The sequence below is a fragment of the Notechis scutatus genome, chromosome 4 (genome assembly GCF_049901735.1).
Source record: "Notechis scutatus isolate UNSWTSFEM ecotype Mainland chromosome 4, rNotScu1.2, whole genome shotgun sequence".
NCBI classification, from domain to species: Eukaryota; Metazoa; Chordata; class Lepidosauria; order Squamata; family Elapidae; genus Notechis; species Notechis scutatus.
Window position 1 is genome coordinate 168,244,299 of NC_142012.1, and position 18,657 is coordinate 168,262,955.

Below are 18,657 nucleotides of genomic sequence, written 5' to 3' on the forward strand. Positions count from 1 at the left end.
AAATAAGGAGGAATTTTCTGACAGTGAGAACAATTAATCATTGGAACAGAAGTTGCCTTCAGAAATTGTAGGAGCTTCATCCCTGGAGTATTTCAAGAAGAGCCTGGACTGCCACCTGTCAGAAATGGTGTAGGGTCTCCTGCTTGGGTGAGGGGGGTTGGACTAGATGACCTCCAAGGTCCCTTCCAACTCTGCTAATCTAACCCTCTTGCCATGGGTGTTTGGCCAGCCTTCTGCGGGGTGAGCCTCTTAAGTCTTCCCTCCTCCAGCAAAACCACGACTTCAGGAGGAGCAGTCCAATTCAAAGGGGGGGGGGGGACCCGTTTTTTTAGGGGTTCAAAGTTGAAAGGTTTAAGGCAGGAGGGTAGCCTTGCCAGCCTGGAATCAAAGTGGCCAATCTTGGCTGCGTTAAGACTTGGGGACTTCCGCTCCCAGAATTCTCCAGCCAGCAGAGCTACCAATATTGCATATCTGTATAATGCAAATATTTATTAATATTTAATAAATAATATTCAGACTCACTTCCTTTGGAGAGTCTTTCTCTAAGGCAGGGGGTCTCCAACCTTGGCAACTTTAAGCCAGAAGGACTTCAACTCCCAGAATTCTGCTCTAAGGAACTGACAACCTTTCACCCTGGAGAAGATCTGTCCTTGTGGCCGCTAAAAGTCAACCTTGACTTGATAGTACGTAATCAAAAACACTTTCAGAATAAAAGACTTGGAAGGGACCTTGGAGGTCTTCTAGTCCAACCCCCATACATTCCAGGCAAATGGCTGTCCAATCTCTTCTCAAAAATCTCCAGTGATGGAGCATCCACAACTTCTGGAGGCAACTTCTGTTCCACTGGCTCATTATTCCTGAATCCGTTTGGCTCGAATCGTAGAATAACAGAGATGGAAGGGACCGTGGAGGTCTTCTAGTCCAACCCACTTGTGAAGCAGGAGGCGCCATACCATTCCAGACAAATAATTGTCCAGTCTCTTCTTTAAAAAAGCTCCAGTGTTGGAGCATTCACAATTTCTGATTAAGTTGTTCTCACTGTCGGGAATTTTCAGTTTGTATTTGATGTCTGTCTGTCTCTGTGGTGTGTGTATGTGTGTGTGTGTGTGTGTGTGTGTGAGAGAGAGAGAGAGAGAGAGAGATGATAAGTAGATAAATAGATAAATGATAGATGATGAGATAAGAGGGAGGGAGAGAGGGAGAGGAAGAGAGAGAGAGAAAGAGAGAGGGAGGGGAGAGAGGAAAAGGGAGAGGGAGAAGGAGGGGGAGAGAGAGAGGGAGAGAGAAAGAGAGAGAGGGGGAAAGAGAGAGAGGGAGAAAGAGAGGAAGAGAGAGGAAGAAGGAGAGGGGGAGAGAGAGGGGGAGAGGGAGAGGGAAAGAGAGAGGGAGAGAAAGAGAGAGGGAGAGAGAAAGAAAGAGAGAGAGAGGGAGAAGGAGAGGGAGAAAGAGAGAGGGAGAAGGAGAGGAGAGAGAGAGAGAGAGAGGGAGAGAGAAAGAGAGAGAGGAAGAAGGAGGGGGAGAGAGAGAGGGAGAGAGAAAGAGAGAAAGAGAGAAAAAGGAGAGGGGAGAGAGAGAGAGGGGGAAAGAGAGAGGGAGAGGGAGAGAAAGAGAGAGGGAGAGAGGAAGAGAGAAAGAAAGAGAGAAAGAGAGAGGGAGAGGGAGAGGGAGAAAGAGAGAGGGAGAAGGAGAGGGAGAGAGAGAGGGAGAGAAAGAGAGGGAGAGAGAGAGAGAGAGAGAAAGAGAGAGAGTGGGGAGAGAGAAAGACTGCACTAATTTAATAGCCATTAATTAATAGACACCCCATAGCACCCAGGCAGCTTTCCAGATTGAAAGTCGAAAGACACCAATCCAGAAGGTTGGAATTAGCCAGTGTGCCCCCCACCCCAGCCCTCATTCCTTTGGGGCAATTAGCCTAGAAAAATCAAAGTTTGAACCCAAGTGAATGAGAAAAATCAAGAAATCCCCAAGAGAGTGCCAAGTGAGAACGGCACGCATCTGTCCATGTGCCCCCAAAACCCCCTTATTCCCATTTATGGATGCTTTCGCGCTAAACAAAATTTTGGAATCAATGCAGAAAACGATGATCCAACCTGGGAAGTTAATATTTTACTTTATTGCTCGAAGAAGAGATACTGGAAACATCTCTCTCTCTATTGTTCTCTCTATGCGATCTTAATTTAGGAAAAAAGATATCAGGCAGAGATCCAAAGGGCCAATTATTTTGATTGTAATAATCACAAGAATAGCTGTAATAAACACGAGGCAATCTCACAATTGTCCATTATCCAGACTCTGCTGGATAAAATCAATTGAAGCTGAGAAACCTAGAAAACATCTAGAAAGAGACCGACAAATCGAGTTGCATCAACTCCATGGAGTATAAAAAAAGGAGCACCAAGGAGGTCACCCTGGGGAAAATCTTCTCTAGAAACCTGCTCTCCAGAGAGCTTTGAAGTTCTAGGTCTTCCAAATTCTCCCCATCTTGACTTTAGTCCCTCAGCTACGTCTCTCCTAACCTTTCCAGTGTTCTAGATCTGAATTCTCTCCCTTTTGATATCCCTTTAGCTACATCTCTAACGTTTCCAAAGTTCTAGATCTTCTGAATTCTTCCTCTTGAGCTTAGCCCGTCACCCATGTCTCCCCTAACTTCCAATGTTCTAGGTCTTCTGAATTCTCCCATTGACCTTCATCCATCCATCATGTCTCCTAATTTTTCCAAAGTTCTAGATCAGGGGTCCCCAAACTTGGCCACTTTAAGACTTGGGGACTTCAACTCCCAGAATTCCTCAGCCAACCTTAGCAACTTTGGGAGTGGAAGTCCCCAAGTCTTAAAGTGGCCAAGTTTGGGGACCCCCCCTGATCTAGATCTTCTGAATTCCTCCCCCCCTTCTTGATCTTAGCCCATCTGCTACATCTCTCCTAATATTTCCCCCAAATTCTAGACCTTTCGAATTCTCCCCTTTTTAATTTTAGCCCATCAGCTATACCTTTCCTAACTTTTCCAAAACTTTTTGGCAGATGGGACTCATCAGAGAACGCTCCCCATTTAGGGCACATCAAAATAATAATAATAATAAAATAGGCAGGAGCAGCATAGCAGGCCTTCGAGAGCCAGGAGAGAGTGGCCACCACGAGATCCTTCACAAGAAGCTTTCCTTCATCGGAGTCAACTGACCGGTCTTTGAACCTTGCAGAGGTCTTCTTCAGGCATTTGTGGGTAGTGTCTCTTCCAAGTTCTGGTACTAACACAACAATAGCAGCCGTACCAGGGAGCAGGCATCTCAGAACAGTTTTGGAAGGCTAGTGCTGAGCATGTAAAGGTGTCTCCAAGTCCAGGCAAGATGGACAGTTTCCTCTCACCGGTTCACTCCATCGAGGCCATGCCTTCCAGGTCAGTTGACAGGTCCCTCCAAGCAAGAACCTTTTTCTAGAACCGAACCGGTCATGGCAATCTCTTCAGAGTTCAGAAGACGCCAGGGATTTAGGAGGCAGCATCTCAGCAGCTTCTCTCCCTCGCATCTGGAGGCCCTTTCTGCTCCTGGCCCGCTCTTCGTCTGTGGCACCTTGCGTGGCCCTGATGGCCAACCTTCCTATGGCTGTGTATGAACCTTGCCAACATAATCACGACAATCCTTAGGATTATAATCCTTCCGTCCTCGAAGCAAGTGCAACGTAGAGTCAATGAGACCTTAGAAGGAAACGACCCCCCCCTCTGTAAACACATCCTTCACTGGCAGTTAGAACAGGGTTGGATGGTTCCGACCCTCACCAGGTTGGAAGGGACCTTGGGAGGTCTTCTAGTCCAACCCCCTTGCTCAAGTAGAAGAAACCTACTACGGCACGGTGGGACCGGTGGCCGCCTGGGACGGAAGGGAAAGGCCTCATTCCGACTGGGTGGGCACCCAGGTGAGCTTCCACCCTCCGTCTTCATCCCTGCGCACGAAGGCCTGTCCCTGGCGGAAGCTGTGGGTCTTCACATTGCAATGGGGGCTCAGGGACGTGGTGAAGGCCACGCCCATCTTGGCTGGCGAGGGGCGGTCAGAGCGACAAGGCGGTGGACAGAGCGAGAGGAAGGGGCCGGCAGTGTTGTCCGCTGGGGGGGTGAAGGGGATGCTTTCGCCAGGTTGGCTCTCGCAGAGGCCCAGGTGGGGGGCCCCAAAGGGGAGACCCCAAAGGGAAGACCCCACAGGGGAGGGGTCCAGGGTCGAGGCACTGTAGTTAGCTGACTCATCCACGGTGTCCACGTCCTTGAGCCCCAGGGTCTGGAGCACCCAGGAGTCCACGGGAGGCGCCGGCTGCTCTTCGCAGGCCGAGAAGGCGCCTGAGAGGTCCCGCCTGGCCTTGGGTGGGTGGCGCCCCTCATGGGCCACGCGGCTCTCAGACTTCCGGTGTCTCTTGCCGGTCTTGGAGGTCCCATCGATGTCCTGGCCGTCCTGAAGGAGAAGCAGCTTCTGCTCAGGAGGAGGAAGAGGAGGAGGAGGAAGAAGAAAGAGGACAAGACAGATGAGCCGGGTAGGAGGGGGGCATCATATTCGGAGGAAAGCTTTAGGGGTGGATTTATAGATTTATATCCTGCCTTGATTGTTTTCACAAGTAAGCCAGCCGTCTTTTGTACCTGAAGTGGGACTAGAACTCACTGTCTCCGGGTGATTGGCCCAAAGTCACCCAACCAGCTTTCATGCCTAAGGCGGGACTAGAACTCCCCGTCTCCTGGTGATTGGCCCAAAGTCACCCAACCAGCTTTCATGCCTAAGGCGGGACTAGAACTCCCCGTCTCCTGGTGATTGGCCCAAAGTCACCCAGTTGGCTTTCATGCCTAAGGCGGGACTAGAACTCCCCGTCTCCTGGTGATTGGCCCAAAGTCACCCAATTGGCTTTCATGCCTAAGGTGGAGCTAGAACTCCCCGTCTCCTGGTGATTGGCCCAAAGTCACCCAGCCACCTTTCATGCCTAAGGCGGGACTAGAACTCCCCGTCTCCTGGTGATTGGCCCAAAGTCACCCAACCAGCTTTCATGCCTAAGGCGGGACTAGAACTCCCCGTCTCCTGGTGATTGGCCCAAAGTCACCCAGTTGGCTTTCATGCCTAAGGCGGGACTAGAACTCCCCGTCTCCTGGTGATTGGCCCAAAGTCACCCAATTGGCTTTCATGCCTAAGGTGGAGCTAGAACTCCCCGTCTCCTGGTGATTGACCCAAAGTCTCCCAGCTGTCTTTCATGCCTAAGGCGGGACTGGAACTCCCCGTCTCCTGGTGATTGGCCCAAAGTCACCCAACCAGCTTTCATGCCTAAGGCGGGACTAGAACTCCCCGTCTCCTGGTGATTGGCCCAAAGTCACCCAACCAGCTTTCATGCCTAAAGCGGGACTAGAACTCTTAGTAAGGCCACACTTGGAATATTGCATCCAGTTTTGGTCACCACACAATAACAAAGTGGTTGAGACTCTAGAAAAAGTGCAGAGAAGAGCAACCCGGGTGATGAGGGGACTGGAGGCTGAAACCTACGATGGACGGTTGCAAGATCCGGGCATGTCTAGTTTCATGAAAAGAAGGACCAGCGGAGACAGGAGAGCAACGTTTTCATATTTGAGGGGCTGCCAGAGAAAAAAAAGGATAGAAAGAAGAGTTTCCATCCATGGCTTCTTGCACGGCCTTCAGGCCCAAAGCGCCCAACGGCAGGACCAGAAGCAACAGATGGAAACGAACCAAGGAAAGAGCCAACCTAGAATGAAGAAGACATTTCCTGACAGGGAGGACAATGAACCAGTGGAACTGCTTGCCACCAGAAGTTGTGGCTGCTCCAACACTGGAGGTTTTCAAGAAGAGACTGGACAACCATTTGTCTGAAGTGGTATAGGGTTTCCTGCCTGAGCAGGGGTTGGACTAGAAGACCTCCAAGGTCCCTTCCAACTCTGCTATTCTATTTTATTCCTGTATTTCTATTCTATTCTATTCTATTCTATTCTATTCTATTCTATTCTATTCTATTCTATTCTATTCTATTCTATTCTATTCTATTCTATTCCTTATTCTATTCTATTCTTATTCTATTCTATTCTATTCTATTCCTTATTCTATTCTATTCTATTCTATTCTATTCTATTCTATTCTATTCTATTCTATTCTATTCTATTCTATTCTATTCTATTCCTTATTCTATTCCTTATTCTATTCTATTCTATTCCTTATTCTATTATATTCTATCCTATTCTATTCCCTATTCTATTCTATTCTATTTTATTTTATTCTATCCTATTCTATTCCTTATTCTATCCTATCCTATCCTATCCTATCCTATTCCATTCTATTCTTTTCTATTCTATTCCATTCCTATTTCTATTCTACTCTATTCTTATTCCATATTCTATTCTATTCTATTCTATTCTATTCTATTCTATTCTATTCTATTCTATTCTATTCTATTCTATTCTATTCTATTCTATTCCATTCCATTCCATTCCACTCCATTCCATTCCATTCCATTCTATTCTCTATGTCCTGGTCCAAAGTCCCTCAGCCCACTTTCATGCCTAAGGCAGGACTAGAATTCACTGTCTCCCAGTTTCCAGCCTGCTGCCTTATGAACTATGGACTCTAATGAAAAATATCTATTGTCTGTCTGGCCTCACATGGGGAGGAATGCATTCAGACTGAATTAATAAGGTAAATGTTTGGTTCTTCTTGGTCAACATCTTCAACCTACTTGCCTGTCGTGGCACAATTTAGAGCCCTAAAATTGAAAATAGAAAGGGATATTGTGCATTAATCAACCCAGAGTTCTCAACTGAGGCACAACTGACCAGGTTCAAAGGATCACATATTTTAGACGTACAAGAGTTGTGCAGACCAAATTCCAGGTCAAGGTCTCTGCAGAAGGCTGTAATTCTGGGAAAGATAGAAGGACCAAAAGAAGATGGCCAGCAGAAAAGTGGAAGGACTTGAGTTATAATGGAGTCCAATATTGGAAGTCCTGAAGATCTAAGTTTGGGACATATACCTGTGGAGAAGGTCTATCTATGGTATGATGTCACTAGCAGTTGACCCCAACTTGATGGCATCTCCTCAACTGATCATCACCCAATCAGTGCAAAGACCCAGCTCCTTTGAGAAGTCCGTCATGGTGGGAAAGATGGAAGGAAGGAGGAGAAGAGGGCAACCAGGAGACCAAGGGATGGACTCAGTGACACTCAGAGGTGATGGGGGCACTATTGGAAGATCTAAAGAACCTGAATGAGGGCCAGATCTTTCTGGAGAAATTCTATCCATGTGGCGGCTGATAGGCAACATTAAGTTGATGCACCTCATCAACTGATCAATCAGTCAATCAATGCAAGGTCCCAACTTCTTTGAGAGGCCCATCATGCTGAGAAAGGTGGAAGGAAAGAGAGGAAGAGGACTTTGAGCAGCAAAGAAAATGGACTCAATTATGGTGGTGATGAGGGGCACAATTGGAAGACTTGAAGGGCCAAGTTGAGGTCAGATTATCATGGAGAACATTTATCCTGTTTGCTGCTAAGAGTCAACAGTTATCTGATAGTCTTTAATCAGTCCGTCAATCAATGCAAAACCCAGTTTCTTTGAGAAGTCCATCATGCTGGGAATGGTGGAAGGAAAGAGAAGAAGACAACTGCCAGCAAGGAAGATGGACTCAGTTACAGCAGTGGAAGGAAGATCTGAAGGACCATATCAGTCTAGGTCGAGACCCCAACCCAGACAGACCAGGCTGGAGACAGATCAGCCATGAAGAAAATCTATCCTTTTGGCTGCTAAGAGTCAACAATGATCGATCAATGCAAAGACCAGCTCCTTTGAGAAGCCCATCATGCAGGGAAAGGTGGAAGGAGAGAAAAGAAGAGGACAACCACCATCAAAGAAGATCAACTCAGTTACAGTGGCGATAGGGACACGGTTGGAAGACTTGCTTAGGGAAAGATCCACCATGGAGAAGGGCTATCCATGCAGGTACTAAAAGTTGACCCTGACTTGATGGCACATGATGAGTTGATTAATCAATAAGTCAATAAATGCAAAGTTCCAGCTCCTTTGAGAAGCCCATCATGCAGGGAAAGGTGGAAGGAAAGAGAAGAAGAGGACAACCAGTGGTGAGGTAGATGATCTCAGGATCGGGAAGGAGGCACCATTGGAAGACCTGGAGGACCAGACCAGAGACAGATCAGCCATGGAGAAGGTCCATCTATGTGGGTCACTAAGAATCAATACAGATTTGATGATGGCACATCATCAATTCATCAATTAATCAACTAAATGCAAAAGTCCATCTCCTTGGAGAAGTCCATCATGCCAGGAACGATGGAAGGAGAGGGAAGAAGAAGAGGACAACCAGAAGATGGGCTCAGTTACAGCAGTGATGGGATCACTGTTAGAAGATTTGAAGGACCAGGTTGGAGACAGATCAATCATGGAGAACATCGATCCTTTTGGCTGCTAAGAGTCAACACTGATCTGATAGCATTCAACCATCCATCAGTGCAAAGTTCCAGCTCCATTGAGAAGTCCACCATGGTGGGAAAGGTGGAAGGAAAGAGAAGCTCAGCAACAGATAAAGGTGATGGAGGCACCATTGAAGGACAAGATTGGGGACTATTCTCCTGGAGAAAGTCTTTTCGCTGACCACACTAAGAGTTAACATCAGTTTGATGGCATTGAATGAACAGATTAAAATAGGCAGATTTGGTCTGACCTCGGCTTCCCCCAAAAGCACTAAGCCGACTCTTTGTCCCGGTCAAACCCCTTTTATTAAATGAAGGTGAATTTCTTGCATCCACTTTCAGCCAAAGGCCTGGCAAACAATCTTCCAAGGTGTAATGAGGAGCACAGACCTGATTTAGCCTGGAGAGCTGCCAAGGAAGTATTTCCAAATGCAGTGCTGACAAGGAAGGGCTCAGCACAGAGTCCCTGAGATGCACAGACAGATCTTCACACTGCTGCAGCAAACGAATTGTTTCCTGCAAAGCCTCCTCCCCTTTTGCTCCTCTTTTAATTCCTATGGGAGGGGCCATTCACTCTCCACCTGTGGCCTTACTCCCACGTCAACCCTTAGTTTGTAATTGTTCTTTTCTTTTGGCAGCTCTGCGCATGAGCACACTGGGAACAGGCTCCAGCTGCTCTTCTTCCCCACTGATCTCCGACTCCGAAGGCAGCTGATAACTGTCGGACAGTCCTGGCCCCATCTCTGCCTCCGATGCAGAGCCCTCATCCGAGCCTTCCCTAGACTCCAGGGCTGTCCCAGGTTCCTCCCCAACCTCCTCACTGTCCGACTCTGCTGCTAGCTTGGCAAGCTGCCAGCAGGTCACAACAAGATTTTTGGAGAACAGTGAAAAACTCATGCTTCAATTGCCATTTTGATTTTTGGGGAACCCCTCCCCACCCCCACAGGACACCACCCTCACCCCCAGATGTCAGTTGCGTAGAGCAGGAGACGGGTTTCTTTGCACCAAGAGGTCCAGAGTTGGCCTGGCTGCAGATACATAGCTACCTTGGTCTTCTCCTCCAGCTGCTTGACCAGGGCCGAGTTGAGGAAGTGTCTAAGGTGTTGGTTCTCTTCCTGCAGCCGAGCCAGCTCCACCTCCTTCTGGACCAAGATGTCCCGCAACTGCAAAGGAAGAGGGATGGAGAAGGAGGTTGGACTCTGCCTGGAACTCCCTGACAGTGAGAGCAGTGAATCTGTGGGGCAGAATTTGTCTTCTGGAGTTGTGGTGCTCCATCACTGGAGGCTTTCAAGAAAAGATTGGACAACCCTTTGTCCAGGCTTTGATGAGGACTGCTGCCTTGGCCTGGGGGTTGGACTAGAAGACCTCCAAGGTCCCTTCCAGCCCTAGGATTCTATGAGATTAACTTCTCAGCGGACACCTGCCCGTGAAGGACTTGGTGTTTGATCTTTGAGAACTTCTTCTCCCATCTCCAATGGTGTAGACAAGGGTGGGCTTCAAATTTTTTTAGCAAGGGGCTCTCTGCCCTAATGACTGGCTGGGTGGTCATGTGGCTGGGTGGTCATGTGGCTGGGTGAGTGTGGCCAATTCAACATCACTTCTTTGCCCTAATTACCTAAATAATAATAATAATAATAATAATATAATAAGAATATAATAATATACCAAAAAGTTGTTTATTATTTCGTGCATCTAATATAATACTTAAATAAAAGACTTGTGGAAACCAGGCTTAATAGCAGTGACTGTGAGAGGGATCTTGGAATCTGAGTGGAGTTTCTGGTGAGTTACGTGATTCTTATTATTTGGGAATTAATCCCCTCGAAGGCTGGAGGCTGTGCTATCTGATTTTCTCAAGGTCTCTCTCTCTCTCTCTCTCTCTCTCTCTCTCTCTCTCTCTCTCTCTCTCTCTCTCACAAGAGTGAATTGTTTATCTAGCTTGCAACACTTTTACCAGGTGTGAAATGCTTTTGGCAGAATGCCCAGAAGTTCAATTAAACCTACTAAGAGCTTTTCCTTGCTGCTTGTCTCTCCGAGCCCCACAGAGTCTTAGCTAGGGGCTCTCCTCCTGCGAGCCCCCAGCAGTCCACCCCTGTTAAAGCAGCGTCTCTCCCAACCTCGGTGACTTTGAGATGGGTGGACTTCAAGTCCCAGGATTCCCCCACTCAGCCATTAACAACCGTGGATATAAAAATTGGGTCCAATTCCCTTAACAACCGCCTTGGTTAGCAACCGAAACTGGTACTAATAGTGATTGTAAGTCAAGGACTACTTGCAGTCTTAATTAGTTACTTCAGGATTAAAGCCATGTTTTTCCTCTTCTCTAGATGCAGTTCTGAATGGCACCAGTGTCTCCATCTTGACCGCGTGAAGCATGCTGGCTGGGGAATTCTGGGAGTTGAAGTCCCCAGCGGTCTTTCAAGTGGCCGAATAAGATTTAGGAGCCAATGGGCGGCCCACGCAGCTCCTGCAACAGGGGCGGTGCATGTGCAAATCTAGTCTTGCACAGAACCAACGCACTGCCATCTTTGGAACCGATGGAAGCTTCCAGACAGTCTCCAAGGGCAGCCCCACGTAGAGTGCAGTGCAGTGCAGTCCGGATGGGGGGTGTTGCGTGTTACCTGTTGGTTTCTGAAGAGCTGGGTTGAGAGCTGGTCTCCAGAGGGGGCAACATCTGGAAGGACCTCACCTGGGAAGTAGAACTGATCTGAACAAAGCAAGAAGGTCAAGAGGTCAGAGACCCCCTCCACATATCCCCATATCCCCCCACAGGTGGCACAGTCCCTCTCGTCCTGAGTGGGTCAGCCAGGTGAAATGGGGTGTGGGGTCTCTGGTCTCCCTCCCCCTCCTAAGCCAACACCTTCACTTTCCCCAAAGTCAGCCCAGCTGGCTGGGGGATTCTGGGAGTTCAAGGCCACACTTCTTAAAAGTGGCTGAAGTGGGGGAAAACCCCGCATGAAACAGGCGGAGGAGTGGTGGGAGGTTAAACGCTGCCAAGGTTGGGAAACCCCGTTTGATGGAGCTTTAAGATCAGAATTGAATCGGCCTGGTTGTGCTGAGAGCCCCGAAGGCAAACTGGGTTTTCTTGGTTTTATACTTGAAAACATTTCACTTCTCATCCAAGAAGCTTCTCCAGTTCTGGTTTTCAAGGGAAAAAAACCCCAAGAAAGTCTTGGGGATGAGACTTTTGGGACAAACATGACCCGGATGAGTGAGAATTGAGAGAGAGAGAGAGAGAGAGAGAGAGAGAGAGAGATTACACAGAAAGAGATTAGAAAGAGAGAGAGAAAGAGAAAGACAGAAAGAGAGAGAAAGAGAGAGAGAAAGAGACACAGGGAGAGAGATGAGAGAGAAAGAGAGAAAGAGAAAGAGAGAGAAAGAGGGAAGCAGAGAGAGAGAGAAAGAGAAACAGAGAAAGATAGAAACCCAGAGAGAGAGAGAAAGAGGGAGAGAAAGAGACAGAGAGATGAGAGAGAGTGAAAGAGAGAGAAGGAGAAAGAGAGAAACAGAAAGAGAGAGAAACAGAGAGAGAAAGAGAGAGAGAGGAGGGGTGATCGTGGGTGTGTGGGTGGGTGTGTTTTGTGGGCCCTAAAACAAAGAGAAGAATGAAAAACAGGTAAATCACCTGTTGCTGAAGGCAGAAGCAGGAAGTCTGCTCAGGTGAATGACTAGACAGTCCAGAAGTGAGTTTTTCTCTTATTCTCCTTAGTTTTCTAACTTTTGGGTTGTTTTTTTTAAAAAAATATATTTTTAACTGCAAATAAACTTTAATTAAAAGAACCTTTGGAGGGGGGACTCAAGGCGGCAGCCCCAACTAAGCCCTCCGAGCCCCGTTCCTGGGTCCTTCCAACCGCCCGCTTGGCCTCCTTGCCAGCAGCTCCCTGTCCTGCCCCGTTTCGACTCCCGACCGGGGCAAACGTTTGGCTCCTGACCCTCCTCCTCCTCCTCCTCCTCCTCCTCCGTGGGAGCTGCTGGCGGCGCCTGGATCGTCTTACAGAAGCGCTGCTGCCGCTGCCGCCGCCTGGGCAAACATGAGTCACCCGGTTCCTTCTTCTTCCCAGCCGAACAATGGGGCCGAAACACGCCACCCCCTAATTAAGGGGTTTGCCTGGCGAGGCGGCCAGCGCTTCTCGGGCGGATTAGCCTGGCCCGGTTCTGCCAGAGCCCCCCGCTCAGATGGGGGCACCGGCCTGGCTCCAAGTCTCTGGGGAGGGGGAGTCCTTCTCCTTTTCCTTCCTCCCATCTCTTCCCTCCCTCCCTCTTTCTTTTTCTCTCCTTCTTCTTCCTCTTCTTCTTCTTTCCTTTCTTTTTCTCTGCTTCCTCTTTCTCTTTCTTTTCTTTCCTTCTTTCTCTCTCCTTCCTCTTCCTCTTCCTTCCTTCCTTCCTTTCTTTTTCTTTTCTTCTTTCTTTCTTTTTCTCCTTGCTCTTCCTCTTCCTTCCTTCCTTTCCTCCCTCCCTCCCTCCTTCCCTTCCTTCCCTTCCTTCCTTCCTTCTCTTTCTTTCTTTCTTTCTTTTTCTTTTCTTTCTTTCTTTTTCTCCTTGCTCTTCCTCTTCCTTCCTTCCTTTCCTCCCTCCCTCCCTCCTTCCCTTCCTTCCTTCCTTCCTTCCTTCCTTCCTTCCTTCCTTCCTTCTCTTTCTTTCTTTCTTTCTTTCTTTCTTTCTTTCTTTCTTTCTTTTTCTTTTCTTCTTTCTTTCTTTTTCTCCTTGCTCTTCCTCTTCCTTCCTTCCTTTCCTCCATCCCTTCCTCCTTCCCTCCCTCCCTCCCTCCCTCCCTCCCTCCCTTTCTTTCTTTCTTTCTTTCTTTCTTTCTTTCTTTCTTTCTTTCTTTCTTTTTTTTCTTTCTTTCTTTCTTTCTTTCTTTCTTTCTTTCTTTCTTTCTTTCTTTCTTTCTTTCTTTCTTTCTTTCTTTCTTTTCTTCTTTCTTTCTTTTTCTCCTTGCTCTTCCTCTTCCTTCCTTCCTTTCCTCCCTCCCTCCTTTCCTTCCTTCCTTCCTTCCTTCCTTCCTTCCTTCCTTCCTTCCTTCCTTCCTTCCTTCCTTCCTTCCTTCCTTCCTTCCTTCCTTCCCTTTCTTATATGACCACCCATTCATTTTCCCATCACATCTCCTTCAATCCTTCTCTCTTTTTAATTGCAAGCTCTTGCAAGAAGCTTCCATGGGCGCACCATCTGCCTCCCCCCCCCCCCAGCCCTCTTTGCCTGCAGGAGGCTGCCTTTGGGGTACTTGCATGCCCCCATATCCCCCCTCCTCCTCTTAGTCTCCCCTCTTGTCAGCTAAATGGGCCCCATTTCCTTGAGGCTTGGCTTCTACATCCTGGTCCTCTTGGGGCCGCTCCTTGAAAGCCCCCCAGCTTCTCTCTCAGCAAAAGAAACAGGACTCCATGTGTGCACGTGTGTCACGCCCCGGTTGGAGTCTGATTCCAGGGAGAGGTGGAACAGGGAGTGGGAGTGGGGCTCCCCGGAGGTTGTGGAGGAACCTGGGGAAGGACACAGGTTGGCTGGGCATTCAGAGGAAGACCCAGGCCCGTCCCCTCTTCATCCTAGGGCATGCAGGAGGAACAGATAAGGGAGCAACGTGAGTGGCGTGGTCTACGGGGGAGGAAAGGGCCCTGATCCCCTTCATTGGCTGCAGCTGGGAGGACTGTTTAAAAGGGCAAACTGCGCATGGCAAAGTTGCTGGAAGCAAAGCGTGAAATTATTCTGGTTTGTCAAGTCTTATCTGAGTTCTGGCATCCTCCCAAGTGTGTGTATTTTGTTATATTTTGATGTCTTCAATCGCTTATCCTGCCCTGTCTCGTTAATTGCTGCAGCTCTGGTTTGTGTTGGTTTTTATTTATAATTTAGATGTACTTTGGGTTCGGACTGAATTTCTTCCTTTTAAAAACTGTTTTTGGAAAAGTTTTCTCTCCAGCCGATGGTAACTGGACATTGGAGGCCAAGTTGGAGGAATTAAAGGGACTTTTTTGTGACTTTGTTGCTTTTATGCCATGCCCCTTTGGGTCATCACATTGTGTGTGTGTGTGTGTGTGTGTGTGTGCGTGTGTGTGTGTGTGTTTGAATAGCAAAGAGCACAATGTACAGGTAATCCTTGACTTACAACCATTGATTTTAGTGACAATTTGAAGTTGCAACAGCCATGAAAATAAGGGCCATTTTTCACACTTACAACCATGGCCGCAGTGCCCAATGGTCACGTGATCCAAATTCAGAGACTTGGCAACTGGCCTGCATTTATTTATGACGGTCTCAGTGTGATTCCCGGGATCACGTGATTCCCCTTTGGAGACCTTCTGAGGAGCCAAGTCGATGGGGAGAAGCCAGATCTGCTTAACGACCGTGTGACTCCCTGAACCACTGCAGCGATTCGCTTAATGACAGTACCAAGGAAGGTCATAAAAGGAGGTGAAACCTCACTTGACAGCTGACTTCCTCAGCAACAGGGAGGCTGACCTGCCATGCTGGGATTTTCCTACCACGGTGCGATCCATCCCAGGGGCCCCCTTAAAGACTTGTGGAGTTCAGCTCCCAGAATTCCCCAGCCTTTATATGGCGGAAGGGTGGGGGGGCCTGGGGGGGTGGGGTCTGGAGAGCGCAAGACCAGCCCCTTAACTAGGCTGCCCCGCCTTCCACCACTACTCGGTACTTCAGAGGTAAACTGCCTTGGTAGTTGGAGGTTCTAACCCTCACCTGAGCCTGCCAGGTATTTCTCGGGCTCCAGCCCCTCCCCTCCTCCCCTCCTCCCCCTGGAGGGGTCTCTGATTCCACACCTGGCAGTGCCCAGTAGGTCCTGAAGCTGGGATGCCCAGACAGGATGGGGCGCAGGTGGGCGCAGGGTGGCTGATGGCCCCTCTTCTCTCTCCCCTCTCCCCCCTCTCTCTTTTCTCTCTCTCTTTCCCTTTCTCTCTCCTCTCTCTTTTTTCTCCCTCCTCCTCTCCCTCCTCCCCTCTTTCTCTCCCTTTCTCCCATCCTCTCTCCCTCTCTCTCTCCCTCCCTCTCTATCTCTTCTCTCTCTCCTTCCCTCTTTGTCTCTCTTTCTCTCTCTCTTTCTCTCTTCCTCTTCTCTCTCCCTCCTCCCCTCTTTCTCTCCCTTTCTCTCCCTCTCTCTTTCCCTCTCTATCTCTTCTCTCTCTCTCTCTCCTTCCCTCTTTGTCTCTCTTTCTCTCTTCCTCTTCTCTCTCCCTCCTCCCCTCTTTCAATCCCTTTCTCCCTCTCTCTTTCCCTCTCTCTCTCTTCTCTCTCTCTCTCTCCTTCCTTCTTTGTCTCTCTTCCTCTTCTCTCCCTCCTCCCCTCTTTCTCTCCCTTTCTCCCATCCTCCCTCCCTCTCTCACTATCTCTTCTCTCCCTCTCCCTCTCCCCCCCCTTTTCTCTCTTTCTCTCTCTCTTTCTCTCTTCCTCTTCTCTCCCTCCTCCCCTCTTTCTCTCCCTTTCTCCCCCCCCCTCTCCCTTTCTCTCTTTCCCTCTCTCTTTTTCTCTCCCTCTCTATCTCTTCTCTCTCTCCTTGCCTCTGTCTCTCTTTCTCTCTCTCTCTCTCTTCCTCTTCTCTCTCCCTCCTCCCCTCTTTCTCTCCCTTTCTCCCATCCTCCCTCCCTCTCTCACTATCTCTCCCTCTCCCTCCCCCCTTTTCTCTCTTTCTCTCTCTCTTTCTCTCTTCCTCTTCTCTCTCCCTCCTCCCCTCTTTCTCTCCCTTTCTCTCCCTCTCTCTTTCCCTCTCTATCTCTTCTCTCTCTCTCCCTCCTCCCCTCTTTCTCTCCCTTTCTCCCATCCTCCCTCCCTCTCTCACTATCTCTTCTCTCCCTCTCCCTCCCCCTTTTCTCTTTCTCTCTCTCTTTCTCTCTTCCTCTTCTCTCTCCCTCCTCCCCTCTTTCTCCCCCTTTCTCCCCTCCCCCTCTCTCCCTTTCTCTCTTTCCCTCTTTCTTTTTCTCTCCCTCTCTCCTCTCCCTCTCTCCTCTCTCCCTCCTCCTCTCTTTGTCTCCCTTTCTCCCTCCCTCCCTCCCTCCCTCCCTCCCTCCCTCTTCCCTTCTCTCTGTCTCTGGAGTGGGGACTCCGCACGGCCGGAGGGGCTCCCTCCCCTCCCCATCACTGAGCCTCCCGTCTGCTTTGGGTTCGGGCAGAAGCCGCGGAGGGACCGCTGGGCAGAAGCGCCTCTGCGCGGCCAGCAGTGGCATCCGCGACGGCTCCCTCCAGGTGCCGCTCCCCTCCCTCGCCTGGACGGCAGCCGAGACTTACCTCCTCCGGCCGCGGCCGGGTCGTCGGGGAGAGCCGCGGCGGCCCAGATCGCGTCGAGCCACGTCTCCGAGGCAACCTCCGCCGCCGTCGAGGGGCTCCAGGGGAGGAGGTGGGCCGGGCCCCCAGCCAGGGCCGGCGGCGGCTCTTGGCAGGACGCGGCGCTGCTCTGGCCGGGAGAGAGAGGCAGAGAGGCCGCGTGAATGGAGGAGGAGGAGTCGGAGGAGTCGGGAAGGGCAGGCTGGACGGCCGCCTTCCCACGACACGCGTCGCCCGGCTGGCGGGATGCGGGCACCGGCGACTGCTCCGACCCAGCGTCCCGTCCGGCTAGGCGACCTCCCTGCAGCCGGGGCGAGGGGGAAAAGTTTGGGGCGAGGGACACCCCCCGCTTCCCCCGGCCGCCAGTGGAGCGCGGGCGCCCGGTTGCAAAGGCAGCTCTCTCGCCTGCGGCTGAGACCCGCAACCGAGGCAGCGCCGATGTCCGAGGTGGGGAGGAGGGAGGGAGCCAGCCGAGGAAAAAGGGACCCCCCTCCGCCCCGGAGCCCCTTCCCCTTCGGGCGGGCTCCCCACTTACCATCTGAGCGGCCGGGGCGGAGGGATCGGATCCAGCCCCCTCCCCTGCCTGGGCTCCGTCGAGGCTCCTTGCAAGCGGCGGCCCCTCGACGGGGCGGGCGGGCGAGAGGAGGAGGCGCCCAGGTTGGTACGCCCGCCGCCTCCGCCGCCCGCCCCGGTGCCAGCCTGTCAAAGCGGTGACGCGGAGCAGCCCAGCGCTGACCGTGGGGGGGGACGGAGAAAAGGGGGGCACGCCAGGCGAGGAAGGCGGGGGCGAAGGAGCCGTCTGGAGCTCCGCTGGTGCCAGCCCGGCCCGGCCCACGTCAGGGAGACACACCCACACCCACCCACACACCCCTGCCCACCCCCGCGGACAAGGCACAGGGGTCTTTGGGCTGGTGGGGGCCCGTGCAACAAAGCCTCCCCCCCCATCAAGGCAAGTGGAGGAGGGGGCACACCTATCTTGCTAGCCCTCGGATGGGCCAGTGGGGCCCCTTGCTTGGGTTATCTATAGTTCTGGTGTTCCTTACACACACACACACACACACACACACACACCCCGTTTCTCTGGCAGCGCTAAGAAGCCTCCCTGGCAGGGCTGGTTTGTTGCCGGAGGACTGCCAAGGAGAAGAAGAGACGCCCCCCACCAGTGAAGGGTGTTCTGGCATTTCGGCCGCTGGCCTTGGAAGGAAGACCCCCGCCTCTTTGGGGGGTTGGTGCGGAGGCGGGCAACGGTGGTCCTTTGATGAGCTGTGCATTTCAACTCCCAAAATCCCTGAGCCAGCCACGGAGAGGACCATTTAAAAATAGGGAGGGAGGGAGGGGAATGAGGGAGGGAGGGAGGGAGGGAGGGAAGGAGATGGGAATGAGAAGGAAGGAAGGAAGGAAATGGGAATGGAGGGAAGGAGAGGGGAGGGAGGGAGGGAGATGGGAATGAGAAAGAAGGAAGGAAAGAATTGGGAATGGAGGGAGGGAGAGGGGAAGGAGGGAGGGAGATGGGAATGAGAAGGAAGGAAGGAAGGAAATGGGAATGGAGGGAAGGGGAGGGGAGGGAGGGAGGGAGGGAAGGAGATGGGAATGAGAAGGAAGGAAGGAAATGGGAATGGAGGGAGGGAGGCAGGGAAGGAAAGAATTGGGAATGGAGAGTAGGAGAGGGAAGGAAGGAGATGGGAATGAGAAAGAAGGAAGGAAGATGGGAATGGAGGGAGGGAGAAAGGGAAGGAAGGAAAGAATTGGGAATGGAGAGAAGGAGGGGGAAGGAAGGGAGATGGGAATGAGAAAGAAGGAAGGAAGATGGGAATGGAGGGAGGGAGAAAGGGAAGGAAGGAAAGAATTGGGAATGGAGAGAAGGAGAGGGAAGGAAGGAGATGGGAATGAGAAGGCAGGGAGAGGGGGAAGGAAGGAAATGGGAATGGAGGGAGGGAGGGAGAAATGAAAGG

The 18,657-nt window shown here is 50.7% G+C and overlaps 1 protein-coding gene across 1 annotated transcript; it reads right to left on the bottom strand.

Annotated features, from left to right (window-relative positions):
• Nucleotides 1-2,093: 2,093 nt before the first annotated feature.
• On the bottom strand, nt 2,094-17,886 carry GMNC (geminin coiled-coil domain containing). The gene is made up of 5 exons (XM_087965689.1): nt 17,866-17,886; nt 16,670-17,006; nt 11,068-11,153; nt 9,493-9,609; nt 2,094-4,451 (listed from the first exon to the last, which is right to left on the bottom strand). Exons 1-5 carry the CDS (start codon nt 17,884-17,886, stop codon nt 3,882-3,884), a joined length of 1,131 nt encoding a protein of 376 aa, XP_087821815.1. The 3' UTR covers nt 2,094-3,881.
• Between the last annotated feature and the right edge of the window lie 771 nt (nt 17,887-18,657).